Raw genomic sequence first — 15,124 nt, forward strand, 5'->3', positions numbered from 1 at the left:
AAAAAACCACTTCCACTTCACCCCTCTGTTCGTTCAAAATACCTGTCCAGCTGAGCCTTAAACTTATTTAGGCTATCAACCTCCACCACAAGGGATGGCAGTCTGTTCCACCAACCAACCACCCGCTGGCTAAAGGCAAATTTCCGCACGTCTATCCTACATCTGTCTTTCCTCAATTTGAATTTATGCCCTCTCAGGTGATTTTTCTGAGCTAGAGGAAGAATCCCATCAGCATTCAGCATGCTTAAACCATTCAAGGCTTTATACACCTCTATCAGATCACCTCGCTGGTGCCTAGGCACCAGACACTGTAATTTGCAAAACTTAAGCCTTTCTTCGTAAGAGCACCCCTTTGTTCCATTCACTAATCTTGTTGCCCTTCTCTGTACTCGTTCCAGCAGCTCTACATCCTTCTTGAAATGAGGCCTCCAGACCTGTATACAGTACTCTAAGTGTGGCCTGACCATTGCCTTATACAATGGAATAATCACCTCCTTATCCCTGCTGGAAAAATTCCTGTATATCATTGACAATACTCCATGAGCTACTCTTGCAGCCCGTCTGCACTGCTCAGAGAACTTCATATCTGCCTGCACAACCACCCCCAGGTTCCTTTCATTCTCTACCACTGTCAGTGTAGTACCACAGAGTTGATACGTTGCTCTGGGGTTGCTGTTTCCCATGTGTAGTACTTTACATTTGTCAATGTTAAACTTCATTTGCCACCTCTCAGCCCATCTACTCAACCTTTCCATATCCTGTTGCAGCAGCATAGTGTCAGTAGTGTCCTTGACAATCCTGCCAACCTTTGTATCATCTGCAAACTTGGACATTAAGCTTGATATACCATCATCAATATCATTAATAAATACAGAAAACAATAATGGACCCAACACCGAGCCCTGAGGGACTCCGCTAATAACATTAGTCCACGATGAGCAGTGTCCATTGATTACCACTCTCTGTCTTCTCCCCCTCAACCACCCCTTTATCCATAGCAGCAATTTGCCTCCAATGTCACACTGCTCCAATTTGTGTAGCAGTCTTCCATGTGCAACAGTATCAAAAGCCTTTCTAAGATCCAAGTATATAATATCAAAGTTATTCCCTGCATCCAGTTCTTTTGTGACTGCATCATAGTATCCAATCAAGTTGGTCAGGCAAGACTTCCCCTTAACAAAACCATGCTGTGTCTGAGCTATAACTGAAGTCTTGTCTAAATGATCCTGCAGTGCTTCTTTAACCAGTGCCTCCATTAATTTTCCTGGAACAGAAGTTAAGCTCACAGGTCTATAATTACTTGTGTCAGCCTTTGATCCTCCTTTGTGAATTGGGGTCACATTTGCACATTTCCAGTCTATGGGTACCTCCCCTGAGTCCAAGGAAGCTCTCATAATTATGGCTAAGGGTTTGCTTACTTCCTTTGCTGCCTCCTTTAATATAACTGGATAGATCCCATCCACCCCGGGTGCCTTTCTTGTGTTTATCTTCAACAGTTTCTCCTCCACTTTACTCCCAGTTATTTCAAGATTCTGTAGCTGACTGCTAGAGTTCAATACACCTCTGGCATTCCCCTTGCTGAATAACTCCTCATGTGTGAATGTCGATGCAAAATATTCATTTAGTTTGTTAGCTACCTGAGCAGGATCATCAACAGTTGACCCATCAATATCAAGTGGACCAATCTGATTCATCCCCTTCCTTCTAGAGTTTACATAAGTAAAGAACTCTTTGCTGTTTTTTATAATAGTCATAGAATATTTGCTATAATAGTCATAGAAACTTTACTGTCTATCAACAGGAATTTGAAATGAACCGGAGTGTACTGGAATGCCATTCTGGTTCATTGTACACATCACTAATGTCACGTACATAGTTGATTATTAAAATTAAGATATTTTATTAATGAGAATTCCATTTCATAAAATTTTCCACTTTGAGCGTGCTGTTAACGAATGGTGCACTATACTATGGTGCTGGAAAGGTGGATTTCACGAGAAAGAAATTCCATTCATTAAGCATATAATATAAACTTTTTTTAACTGAAAAGACTAATCATAAAGCAAGTAAGTACCACATCAATTTATTATATAATCTCTGTTTGAATTAAGCAGGTTTGTGCAATGTTTGATGAAACAAACTGACTGAACACCAAGCTACTAAATCTAGGTAGTTTACATTTACTTGACTACCTTTTACATTTTTGCCCTCACATCCAGATTAATATTTCAGTGTATTCAAAACACAATCACTAAAACACCAAGTCAAAAATCAAAAATAATTTGTATTAAAAAAATAAAAAATGATGATAATAATAAAATACATGTATATATATATATATATATATATATATATATATATATATATATATATTACTCTTTACCAATATTCCATACTAGTGTGTGCTTATCCTCTGCTAACTGAACCAATCCAAAAGATGGTTTGCAATCGATGCTCTGAATAATCCTATATAAGACATAAACAAAAATTCATTTCAATTTTAAGTGGAAATGAACAGGATCTAAACTAATTGAGTAATCCTGTATTGTTTCAGAGTTGTATACTTTGCATACACAATAACTGCCTTTAAATTAATAATAATTGTCTCACTGGAGAATAATTGTCTTACTCATGCCACTGTTGTTAACTTCAATAATCAATCCTGCCAGCCACATAAGTGTCTGAGTTATTCTCATAAATTATGTTGATCTCATCCTAAGTAAACTATGTAAAGCTTATGTTTGTTTGTTATTTGGATTTTTAGGAGCATTAGCAACTAAGGCCATATTGCTCCGGGATATGCGGTGGTCATTCCCTGACCTTCCCGCATCCTCCGTATTTGGTGATGACGGGCTCGAACCCTGGTCTAATCAAGAAGCGTGTGCTAGGCACTGCTGCTCCTTACCACATGGCTACGGAGGCGCCTTGTAAAGCTTATAGTGTATATGATGAAGGATATGGCAATCTATTTCAACTGAGTTCAATAGGATATTCCTTAATCAGAAAATAAATGCCCCTGCAGTAATGTCACCTAAATCCTCAACCACAGGTAATCTTTAACTTTTCTGTATCATCGTTTGGTATCTCACTTTCCTTATGCACTTTCCAGTTGCAACTCTGTCCATTGTAATATGGCTAGCAGTGATTATGTACATTAGTTTCTTCTGCTTTATTATTGTTAATTTTCTCACTGAATGGGATATCAATACATATATCAATATGTGCAAGTGTTCTTGTGCTAATCATATGCTGCTATATAATATTTGTGGTAAGGCAGTTGAAACCATGAGGCATCAGTGTGTACCTATAAGTTGTGTATATTTTATGGACAGTTTGGCTGTTTTGTGGGATGAAAAACTTGAATTTCTGGGAGTTAAAAACCAAGCAACCCTCACCAATAATCCTCAGCTAGAGTATGAAAAGAGCCCATACAAAATTCCTTCCCTCTTAATGTGATTCAAAACTAAGATATCATATACATAACTCATAACTAAGATATCATATACATAACCCTTGATGGGTCTGCTGACGAGGTTACTAGAGACGGTCGTGTTCCAAGCCGCTAAGTGGATTTTTCTTATTTATTGATTTGAAATTATTGTTTTTCTAAAACTTTTGATTTAAATTTAGTAGTATAACATTATTTTGTGATTTTCTTAATAACTTGGTGTATTTATTCTTTACTCGGCCTTGTAATTGCATAAAAGTATCGGTTAAGGTTTCCACGTGTTTCAACTCCGCTACGTTCGTAATTTTCCCGCCATTGTGATACGATAGTTGTATGCCGTACTAGATAGCGTTAGTTGAACTTCGTTAGCAGTTAAATTGTACGTTTAAATAAATACATATAACGACTTAGATTACAAACGTAATATACTTAATTATATTTAACATAATTAATAACATAACATAATTAATTATAATTAATTAATAAATTAATAGAATCATGACTCAGACCAGAGCAGCAAAGCAAAAGGCTCAAGCTAATGGAAGCGCTGTGGCTCAGAGCAGAACTGAGGGGGGCAGTTGTCCTCTGACTCACAGCCTTATAAAATGCACTGTTTGCTTGATGTTTGCAGAGCAATCGGGTACGGGACATGATACTGCCAAGGGGGATGTCTTTGTGTGTGCGCGATGCAAGGAGTGTATCGATATCAGGCAACAACTCGGCGTTCTTGTGGGCCTATATGAGAGCTTGAAGGACAGGGTGGATGCCCTCGAAGGAACTAAATTGAGGGGCCCATCAAGCTCTCAGCTGCCCACATCAACGCCAGAGCTTGCACTTGGGCATCGCGTGACACAGAGACAACCCCCAAGGCAGAATGCGCTGGTCCCGAAGGAACTAGTAGTTGTTGGTGACTCTATTGTCAGGGAAACGGGGAACATGCTTTGTAAAAAAGATAGGTGGAACAGGACCAGGGTATGTCTGCCAGGGGCAAAGGTTGAGGACGTTGTAGAGCGAATATCATCTTTTAAGGGCACAAAAGGTGATATAGTTGTACACGTTGGCACTAATAATATTAAGAGTAGGAGACCAGCAGAATTACTTAACAAGTACAGGTCACTGTTGAACAAAAGCCGAGAATTAGGGTTGAATTTGAAAGTGTCTGCAATTCTGCCCAGACACGATAGGAGGGAGTATATGATGAGAGCCTTGTCTATCAATTCGGCCCTGGAAAGATTGTGCAAGGCTCAAGGGGTAGAATTTTTTTCAGCCTGGACTGTACTTGTTAACAGGAGAGATTGCTTCTACAGGGATGGGATACACTTAAATAGAAAGGGTGCAAGAATATTTGCTGATGCTATCGAGGCAGTGTTAGGTGGGTCGGAAAACTGCTAGCTTGGGGGGAGACAAAGACCAATAGATTGACAGTAGCCACTGGCAGAGGTGAAAGAGATTCTTGCACTGCTTCTATTAGAATGAGCAGAAGCCTGAAAAACAAGATGCATGGTATTTCAGAGACTGCTGGGAGCCATTGCGGTACAAGTAAACACATGGGTTGTGTTAGGGTAGCTAAGAATAGAAACAGGTGCAGGTATACTTGCGTGTACACCAATGCTAGGAGTTTAGTAAATAAATTTGATGAATTTGAGGTATTGCTCAAAACATCAAAGGCAGATATTGTTGGGATATCAGAGACGTGGTGTCACACAGATATAAGGGATGCAGAACTGCAATTTAGGGAGTACAACGTCTACAGAAAGGATAGACAGGATAGGAAGGGGGGAGGGGTTATGCTATTAGTTAAGAAACACATAAAAACTAAGGAAGTGAAGCCAGTCGACATCGCTGGACAGTGCAGTGTTGAGTCAGTTTGGTGTGACATAAGCATTGGGAGATCAAAATTGAGAGTAGGAGTGTGCTATAGGCCTAATGACTCTGATGAGTATAATAAGGAACTGTACAGGGAAATAGAGTGGGCCAGTAAATCAGAGAGTCTTATAATGGGAGATTTTAATTTCCCAGATATTGACTGGAATTTGGGGGCTGGTTACTCACACACTAGCAGGGCTTTTGTGGATTTATTGGATGATTGTTTTCTACATCAGCATGTTCGGGAGGCAACTAGAGGGAGTAATACTCTTGATTTGATTATCAGCAGTGATTCTTCATGCATTAAGAATCTGCAGATAAATGAACCACTAGGTGGCAGTGATCACAGTGTGCTGAAGTGGGATTTACTGAAAGAGGTAACTACCATTAGGGGTAAAGGGAAGGGTTATTGCTTCCGTAAAGGCGACTACGATGGACTGAGACAGTATTTAAATTCTATACAGTGGGACCAACTGATGATGTTACCAACAGCAAATTCAAAATGGGAAGCATTCAAAGAACTTATCTTGGAAGCTACTAGGCTTTACATACCAACTAAGAAATATTGTTCAAGGTTTAGGCCAAAATGGATGTCAGATGAACTAATGAGGCATATGGCAGAGAAGAAAAATGCATGGGATACTTACAAATTAACACATGACACAGAAGCCTATGATAGATACAAGTTGATATGCAACCAAGTTACAAAGGAGGTTAGGCAGGCGAAGGCAGATTACGAGAAATCCTTGGCAAGGGATGCAAAGAAAAACAGCAAAGAGTTCTTTACTTATGTAAACTCTAGAAGGAAGGGGATGAATCAGATTGGTCCACTTGATATTGATGGGTCAACTGTTGATGATCCTGCTCAGGTAGCTAACAAACTAAATGAATATTTTGCATCGACATTCACACATGAGGAGTTATTCAGCAAGGGGAATGCCAGAGGTGTATTCAACTCTAGCAGTAAGCTACAGAATCTTGAAATAACTGGGAGTAAAGTGGAGGAGAAACTGTTGAAGATAAACACAAGAAAGGCACCCGGGGTGGATGGGATCTATCCAGTTATATTAAAGGAGGCAGCAAAGGAAGTAAGCAAACCCTTAGCCATAATTATGAGAGCTTCCTTGGACTCAGGGGAGGTACCCATAGACTGGAAATGTGCAAATGTGACCCCAATTCACAAAGGAGGATCAAAGGCTGACACAAGTAATTATAGACCTGTGAGCTTAACTTCTGTTCCAGGAAAATTAATGGAGGCACTGGTTAAAGAAGCACTGCAGGATCATTTAGACAAGACTTCAGTTATAGCTCAGACACAGCATGGTTTTGTTAAGGGGAAGTCTTGCCTGACCAACTTGATTGGATACTATGATGCAGTCACAAAAGAACTGGATGCAGGGAATAACTTTGATATTATATACTTGGATCTTAGAAAGGCTTTTGATACTGTTGCACATGGAAGACTGCTACACAAATTGGAGCAGTGTGACATTGGAGGCAAATTGCTGCTATGGATAAAGGGGTGGTTGAGGGGGAGAAGACAGAGAGTGGTAATCAATGGACACTGCTCATCGTGGACTAATGTTATTAGTGGAGTCCCTCAGGGCTCAGTGTTGGGTCCATTATTGTTTTCTGTATTTATAAATGATATTGATGATGGTATATCAAGCTTAATGTCCAAGTTTGCAGATGATACAAAGGTTGGCAGGGTTGTCAAGGACACTACTGACACTATGCTGCTGCAACAGGATCTGGAAAGGTTGAGCAGATGGGCTGAGAGGTGGCAAATGAAGTTTAACATTGACAAATGTAAAGTACTACACATGGGAAACAGCAACCCCAGAGCAACGTATCAACTCTGTGGTACTACACTGACAGTGGTAGAGAATGAAAGGGACTTGGGGGTGATTGTGCAGGCAGATATGAAGTTCTCTGAGCAGTGCAGACGGGCTGCAAGAGTAGCTCATGGAGTATTGTCAATGATATACAGGAATTTTTCCAGCAGGGATAAGGAGGTGATTATTCCATTGTATAAGGCAATGGTCAGGCCACACCTAGAGTACTGTATACAGGTCTGGAGGCCTCATTTCAAGAAGGACGTAGAGCTGCTGGAACGAGTACAGAGAAGGGCAACGAGATTAGTGAATGGAACAAAGGGGTGCTCTTACGAAGAAAGGCTTAAGTTTTGCAAATTACAGTGTCTGGAGACTAGGCACCAGCGAGGTGATCTGATAGAGGTGTATAAAGCCTTGAATGGTTTAAGCATGCTCAATGCTGATGGGATTCTTCCTCTAGCTCAGAAAAATCACCTGAGAGGGCATAAATTCAAATTGAGGAAAGACAGATGTAGGATAGACGTGCGGAAATTTGCCTTTAGCCAGCGGGTGGTTGGTTGGTGGAACAGATTGCCATCCCTTGTGGTGGAGGTTGATAGCCTAAATAAGTTTAAGGCTCAGCTGGACAGGTATTTTGAACGAACAGAGGGGTGAAGTGGAAGTGGGTTTTTTTTTTTTTTTTTTTTTTTTCTTTTTTTTTTGGCTGATGCTGCATAAGCTTGCTTTCTTGCATCAAATGCCTCTACTAATGCTAATGCTAATGCTAATAACCACTATTCCAGCCAATGAGGGCATTAATCATATGTGATTATTGCTAATTTCAAGAATAAATTCTGCCAATTAGGTTGAATCCGAGTTATTCTCCTCAGTTATCTTAATATCTTCAGGATTTTTTTATCAATATTCTGTCAGTTAAATATACACTACCTGCTGTAATGAATTTTAACTAACATAAGTCCAAGAAGAAACCAAGTACATTTTGAAAGAACAATAGTAGCTCTCAAAAAATTAAACAGACAGATCAGTTCTAATTATTACATTGGAACTGATCTATTGATCATTTCTGGTTTTATATTGATTTGCTTTTATAATTTTTATTCTTCTCTAGTTCGAACATCTACACTACTTGTAGACAATAAAGATATTGCAAATAGTAGTAAAATAAGCTTTCATAACATTATTGGAACTACAGTGCATTTAAACATATTTAAATGCACTGTAATTTAAAATACATCTTAAAGATAATATCATAAAACAGAATTAAAGAAATTAAAATCACAACTATAAATATAGAAATAACAGTGTAAAGGGATAAAATTTAAGAAGATGAAATCAACAAAAATTTTTAACTAAATTAGTATTCAATCAAGTGGAAATATATCATCAGTTAAAATAATACTATATAAAAATATAAGAAATATTCAATAACTTTATAAGATCATACTTAAAAAGAAGTTTTTAGACATTTATTACATTTCCAGTTATGTGGAAAGTGTACATTTGGACACGGAATGGAGTGATCATAAATCACAATTCTGTGAACGAATGCTTACAACATAAAGCAAAAACCAAAGGTTCTCACCAAGATAACCTTGCACCAAGAAATCTTGGACAAAGGAATCTTAAATCATGACTATGCATTTAAGAATGGAACGAAGAAGCATCTCAATATAAAGTCTACTTTTCTTTCAAAAAAATTCACAGAAAAAAAAAGTGTGAATAGATTCAGATGAGTTGCACCACTATTAGTTCAGAATAAAAATGCTTAATTGATAGTCTACAACTTTTAACTGTGAAGATGTGAGAAGCATGCTGGAGATGCAAATAGCTAGCAGCAATAAAAACAGGTGATACCAATAACTAGTCAGTAAAATAAAGACAGCTTATATTGAGAGATGACCCATGATAAACACGAATCTAACCAGCGGAGAGCTGTGAATATTTTAACAATGGGCTTGCATTTTTTCTGACTTTCTACTGAGTAAATCTGATCGGTCACGGAAGTGACGTCATCCGTGGCTTCCACCAGAGGTGCTTCCCATGCTCACACTACTAGCAGTGTGATTAGAGCACGTGACGCATTTTTCATGACCTGTATGATATCTCGAGTCAGGGGTGGATTCAGAGAGGGTGGACAGATGCGTCTTATTACCCTTTTAACCATGCATATAAGTGAATGTGCAAAATGTTCCTAGGTCTATCTAAAAAAAAAAAAAAAAAAGATCTTAAAAACCTGGTTGTCAAGCCTCACCTTACGATGATAACTGGATACGACAGTGTCTGCAGTTCTAACTTTTTAGAATTTTTGAATAGTATGATGTCACAATCATTCTTCCTGAAGTTACTACTGTGGTAAGTACAGGGTTGTTAAAATTAAAGTATCCCTATGTAGAGGGCTCTGGAACGAGTTCTAAGGCTCATATTGAAGAGAAATTTGGACAACAGGTACAATAAAGAATGCGCTCATCATTTATTGGAAAAAAAAAAAAAATTAGTAACAAAATTTGTCACAATATGGCACTGTGGCAATACAAATCACTTGAACAGCACTACAATTGTTCAATGTATCCTCCATTTTGGTCAACAACAGTTTCCATTCAAAGAACAATATTTTCTACAGCAGAACGTAACATGTCAACTGGAATTGCCAGCACATGCTGTCCTTCAGATCTGCCAGAGTTTGACATCCATCCCGATACACCTGGTTCTTCAAAAAACCCCATAACCAGAAGTCGCATGGGGTGAGATCCAGTGATTGGGGTGGCCAAGTTGTCTGGGAACAACAGCTGATGACCCGTTCATCTGTAAAGTGTTGCCTTGGCAATCTTTGGACACAATGGTGGATGTGGGGTGGCACACCATCTTGAATGAATATGGTATACTGAAGCCACCCACATTGTTGCAGCTCTGGTATTGCGAAATTTGCCAACATTTCATAATATCATTGTCCAGTGATGAAACAGGTGCGGGGTCCAGTCGGTGTTACCTATTCAAAAAAATATGGCCCAATCATGAATGTGCCCATAAATCCACACCACACTGTCACTTTTGGAGAATGCAATGGGACCTCTTGGATAACTCGAGGGTTTTCTGTTGCCCAAATGTGACAGTTGTGCGTATTTACTTGTCCATTTAAGCAGAAGTGGGTTTCATCACTCCAAAGGATGTTCCATGGCCAAGTGATATCCACTGTCCTTTGTGCCAGAAACTGAAGTGTGTATGTGAAACTAATATCTGCATCAGCATGCTTTAGCTGCTGTAGCATGTGCATCTTGTAAGGATAATACCACAAAACCTGACGCATTACTAGCCTTACAGTGGAATACGGCATGTCCGCTTCATGAGAAACAGCCGGCACACTTGCGCTACCACAGCCACATTTTCAACACAAGAGGAGTCCACTTGTTTTCGACCTCTATCTGGTTGAACACCAAGACGTCCTGTCACTTCAAATTTTGCAATCAGCACAAACAGCCATAGGTTCATGCCTTATGCACTTCTGATGCCAGAATTCTCTGATAGCCACAGCTGCATTGTTGCTGTTCTGATAGTACAGCTTCACTAATAGCACCTGTTCCTGCAACATTGTTGGCATTGCTGCTGTAGTGCAGGCAAACATCTACTGTATGATTTTGAAGAGACTGCTTTGCTTTTATACAGTACATTAGAGCTGAGTAGTGGTCCTGTGGCAATAACTTACGATTATGCAAATAACTTACGTTATTTGCATAATCGTAACTAAGATAGTTACGCACCATACAGTGAAAAATTTTGTAACTAATTTTGTTTTCCAATAAATGGCAAGCGCATTCTTTATTGTACCTGTTGTCCAAATTTATCTTCAGTACAATCCTTAGAACTCGCTCCAGAGCCCTCTACTTTAACAACCCTGTATGATTGCAATAATACAATTTCCAATTTATCAACAATTTCCATTTTATCAACAATTTATCATTGCAATTGCAATTTATCAATTTATCAACAATTTCCATTTTTTGTCTCGCATTTTCATTACATTGCATTGTTAGGTGCCCCTAACAGCCAAGTATGTTGCTTCAACTACAAGATTGGTACATCAATTGATGCTGTTTTCCAGAGACATTTAGATACATTGCAATCTGGAAGACAAGATACAAATCCATTGTCTCTTGTCTTCTAGAAATTATGAAAATTTGTGAATGATCAATAAAATATTTACAATAAAAAAGCTCTTTTATTTTGTAATCAATATATGAAAATCAAAATACCTAAAAGAAATGTGAAGGATGTTTCGCATAAACCATCTGCTGCGTGTGCATGGCACATGCGCAACTTTTTTTATTCGTCTTTTTTTTAACAACTAGGGAAATATAATGGATACATTTTTTCATAACATTTTAACATTGAAAATAAAAAATACCATGAAATATTTCCCATATCACAAATAACATAAAAAGTATCACAAAATTCCACAATATAAAAACAAATATTACATAAAAAACAAACTTTCTAGAAAAAGTACACAAAAATCAGATTACATTAAAAAAAATTAATACACAAATATTTAAGAAAAATTTATTCTAAAAATTGCCATATACAATTTACTTCTTTATTAATATATGTTGTCGATCTTCTGCTTTGCTCAATAGCTGAGCAATGAATGATTTGATGTAATGGAATGAACAGAGGAATGATTTGACGTAACAATCCGGATCAAATTGAAGCAATGGTTTTCCATTTATATGTATAGTCATCATAATCTGCATTTCCATTTATATGCATGGTCATCATAATCTACAATGTGTTTAATTATCAACATTATTCATTCATTCATTCACTCAATATTATTCATTACGCTAAAAGCTCACTCAGCTTCACAGCACTGCTAATTGCAATGGTTTCAAAGATATTTCTGGCTTTCTTAATTGAAAAGGGAATTTCATTCGATTTTAAAGATAAACTGTCTTAAACAAAATCTCTAAAATTGTTAAATAGAAATTAATTTTTATTTCATATTTTATCAGAAAACTTTCACCGTCTTGCCACAGAGACAAAAGTTTTTTCACATTCCACAATTTCGGGTAGCATATGTTTAAAATTTCTTTCAATGGTATTGTTATTTTTTTTATTTAATTGAAAATCACCCTGTTGCATTAATAACTTATCCTTTAAGGATAAAACAATGCATTTAATAACATGTCACGAGGTAATTTTTTTTTACTTTCAATTTTGATTCCTTCAAATTCTTTCCACTTCAACATGCTCTCAATTTTAGCTTCATAATTTTTCAACTTAGCAATAGCATTGATAGTTCGAATAATTAATTTATATGCTTTTACCATTGTGATTCTGTAAAGCTTCTGAAAGATAAGAGAGCTCCTGCAGGATGTCAATCATTAGTGTTAAATGGTTAAGAAATTCCAAATTTAAAAGTCGATTTAATAATTCGGAATACTTAACTTCTGATTCAAAATGTTTGCACAAAGCGGGGATAATTCCTCCAGCTCACAATTGCTGCCTGCAAGCTACAAGCTGCTCACCGTGGCCCGAACAAGACCAATCTTTAGTTTCCACATCAAGTTCTTTAGCAATCATCCTTAATTCGTGCTGGTTTTTTGGAGATTGGTGATACAGTTTTTTTTTTTAATTATTGCCTGTATGCCATTGTATTTTAGAACGTTTTCTACACAGTGAAAGAAAAAGTTTCAAAATCTGACATTTCATCTTCATAAAGTTTATATAATATCTTAGTTGCCTCAATCCCCCCTATGTTGCTACTGTCACTAGTTCCTTGAATACAGTGCAAAATGTCGGAATCACACAGATATTCAGCTACTGTGACCATGTAAACATAGGCAGGAGAAATTTACTGGAAGGTGTGGATCACTCACTTCTCCGAAAAACATGTCTGTTTGTCAGAGTAAAGGGGTTCCACAACACAGGTTGACCAGAGGCTATAATTCATGTCAGGAATCTTCTTAATCCCCTGACTGACAATGGAAAGTATATTGACTAGCATGACTTCTCGGTATGTGACTGCATAGGTTTTACAGACATCACTAACATTGTGAAACGGTAATCTCTTTCACCCTTAATTCGCACTTTCTAATTATCTAAATTGCCTAAAGGCCAGAGGTCAGAACTTTGTATGCATTGTTCGTTACATGGAAATTTTCTTTATTCAATGGACACTATTTTAAATGTAATTACCAAGGGGGAATCAAAAAAATTTGCTATAAAGAAGTTCATTAAACAGAGGTCTGACTGTAATTAAATCAAAAATTAAGCAATTTTAAAATACATAACTGATCAACTGTGCCATTAAAATACTGGGAATGGGGCCCCGCTCGCCCCACCATAGTTTCGGCTCTGGACACTCAATAATTGCATTCAGGATTTCATTTGTAAAATAAATGATCGTCTCAACAATGGGCTTGCAAATTTTCAAAAAAAAATAACAATGGGCTCTTGCGAATCCACTATAGCTCACCACTGGATCTAACACTATTTGCTGTTGAAAAAAAAAACAAGTTGAAAAATCACTGCTCTAAATTGGCAAATGAGCAACAAATATTTAATTTCTAGTAACAATGAATTATGCCAAAACACTCTTTCGTGTGATTTTGAAGTTTTGTTTATTTTAAAAGGGGGGGAAAAAAAAGATAGCAGTTTCGAACCAATAACAAACCAAATCAGCAAACAAGTTAACTATGTTTCTGAATTTCCACTTGGAATTCTGTCAATAGTTTGAGGGGGTTAATCTAAACCAATAGTTATCAAACTTTTTACTTTGTGAACCCTTTGATTAATAATATTTTTTGTAGAAAACCTCATCAGTAATAATAGCCCAGTGAATCCCCTTGAGTAATAATAATTTATGCAGTGAACCTCTTTTAATCATAACAATTTTAAAAGAAAATACCTTTTTGTACATATTCAATTTATTTTTAAAAAAAACTTCTACAATGTAGCATCTAACAAGTTAACAAAAAAATCTGATTTCTGATATGAATCAGATATCAGACTTTTTGCAATCAATTCATAATTGGGTATGTAGTAATATTAAAATATAACTCTTGAAACCAAATATTTAACTTAAAATCATGAAGCTTTTGCGTTTCTTTTGTGAAATGCAATACAGATCCCAAGCAATACAGATGCACTGTGTTAAAAGTGCTTTATTTCTCTCTTTTAATATATTGCACTAAATGTTAGTTTAAAATAGATATTTGTAATTCACAAGTTCAATTACGATCTTTTGTCACTATCACAAAGTCTATGCACTAATTCTTCATTTTGTATTTTGAAACAGGTCTTTCTATCCCTTCTAGTTTTCAACCAACAATCTATGGCAAGCACACATATAAGCAATTTATACTAAAGGAGAAACAATAAAATTTAATTCCTTACAAAATAGAAGTGAGTTCAGTACAGTACTAATGATGTACTAAGTACATTTTTTTTGAAATTAATAAGTAATGCTATAATTGTAGATTGCATAGTAACGTCTATGTGCAACTAACAGCAACAATGGGCTCAAGCTCAAACAGAAAATTGACTGCTCAATTGTTCATATTAAAGAAAAATTTAAACCTTGTTTGGAATGTAGTTAAAAAAATGCAAATTTTTCTATTTCCTTTCAAAAATATTTTAATAAATTAGAATGAAACTGAAATAACAGCAAGGTTCTTCACCCTGGCATAGCTGTTTATATTGTGATTGTTTATATGATATAAGAGGACATTATATCATGAATACACAATCTTCCAAGGCAAAAATGGCATTACAAAATTTTTCTCACAAGCTACTAGAAGTTTGCAAACCTCTGGCTGGAAAATTCTATTTAAGCCTTTCAGCTGTAATCTCCCATGGTAAATACTAAAAACAAAATGAAGATACTGTATTTATAAATATCTATTTTGCCTTGGAAGATTGTGTATTCATGATGTAATGTCTTCTTATACCATATAAACAATCACAATATAAACAACTATGC

At 36.7% G+C, this 15,124-nt stretch overlaps 1 protein-coding gene across 2 annotated transcripts in view; it reads right to left on the reverse strand.

Annotated features, from left to right (window-relative positions):
* LOC150084779 (AP-5 complex subunit mu-1-like) overlaps positions 1 to 15,124 on the reverse strand; it is a 222,972-nt gene that overhangs the window by 31,279 nt on the left and 176,569 nt on the right. For both annotated transcript variants that reach the window (XM_090375538.1, XM_090375539.1), the window contains one exon: positions 2,384 to 2,466. In XM_090375538.1, the coding sequence (XP_090231664.1) occupies positions 2,384 to 2,466 (83 nt within the window). The remainder of the gene's footprint in view (positions 1 to 2,383; positions 2,467 to 15,124) is intronic.

Source organism: Mastigoproctus giganteus, chromosome 6 (assembly GCF_048544385.1).
Source record: "Mastigoproctus giganteus isolate SK-2022 chromosome 6, ASM4854438v1, whole genome shotgun sequence".
Classification (NCBI taxonomy): domain Eukaryota; kingdom Metazoa; phylum Arthropoda; class Arachnida; order Uropygi; family Thelyphonidae; genus Mastigoproctus; species Mastigoproctus giganteus.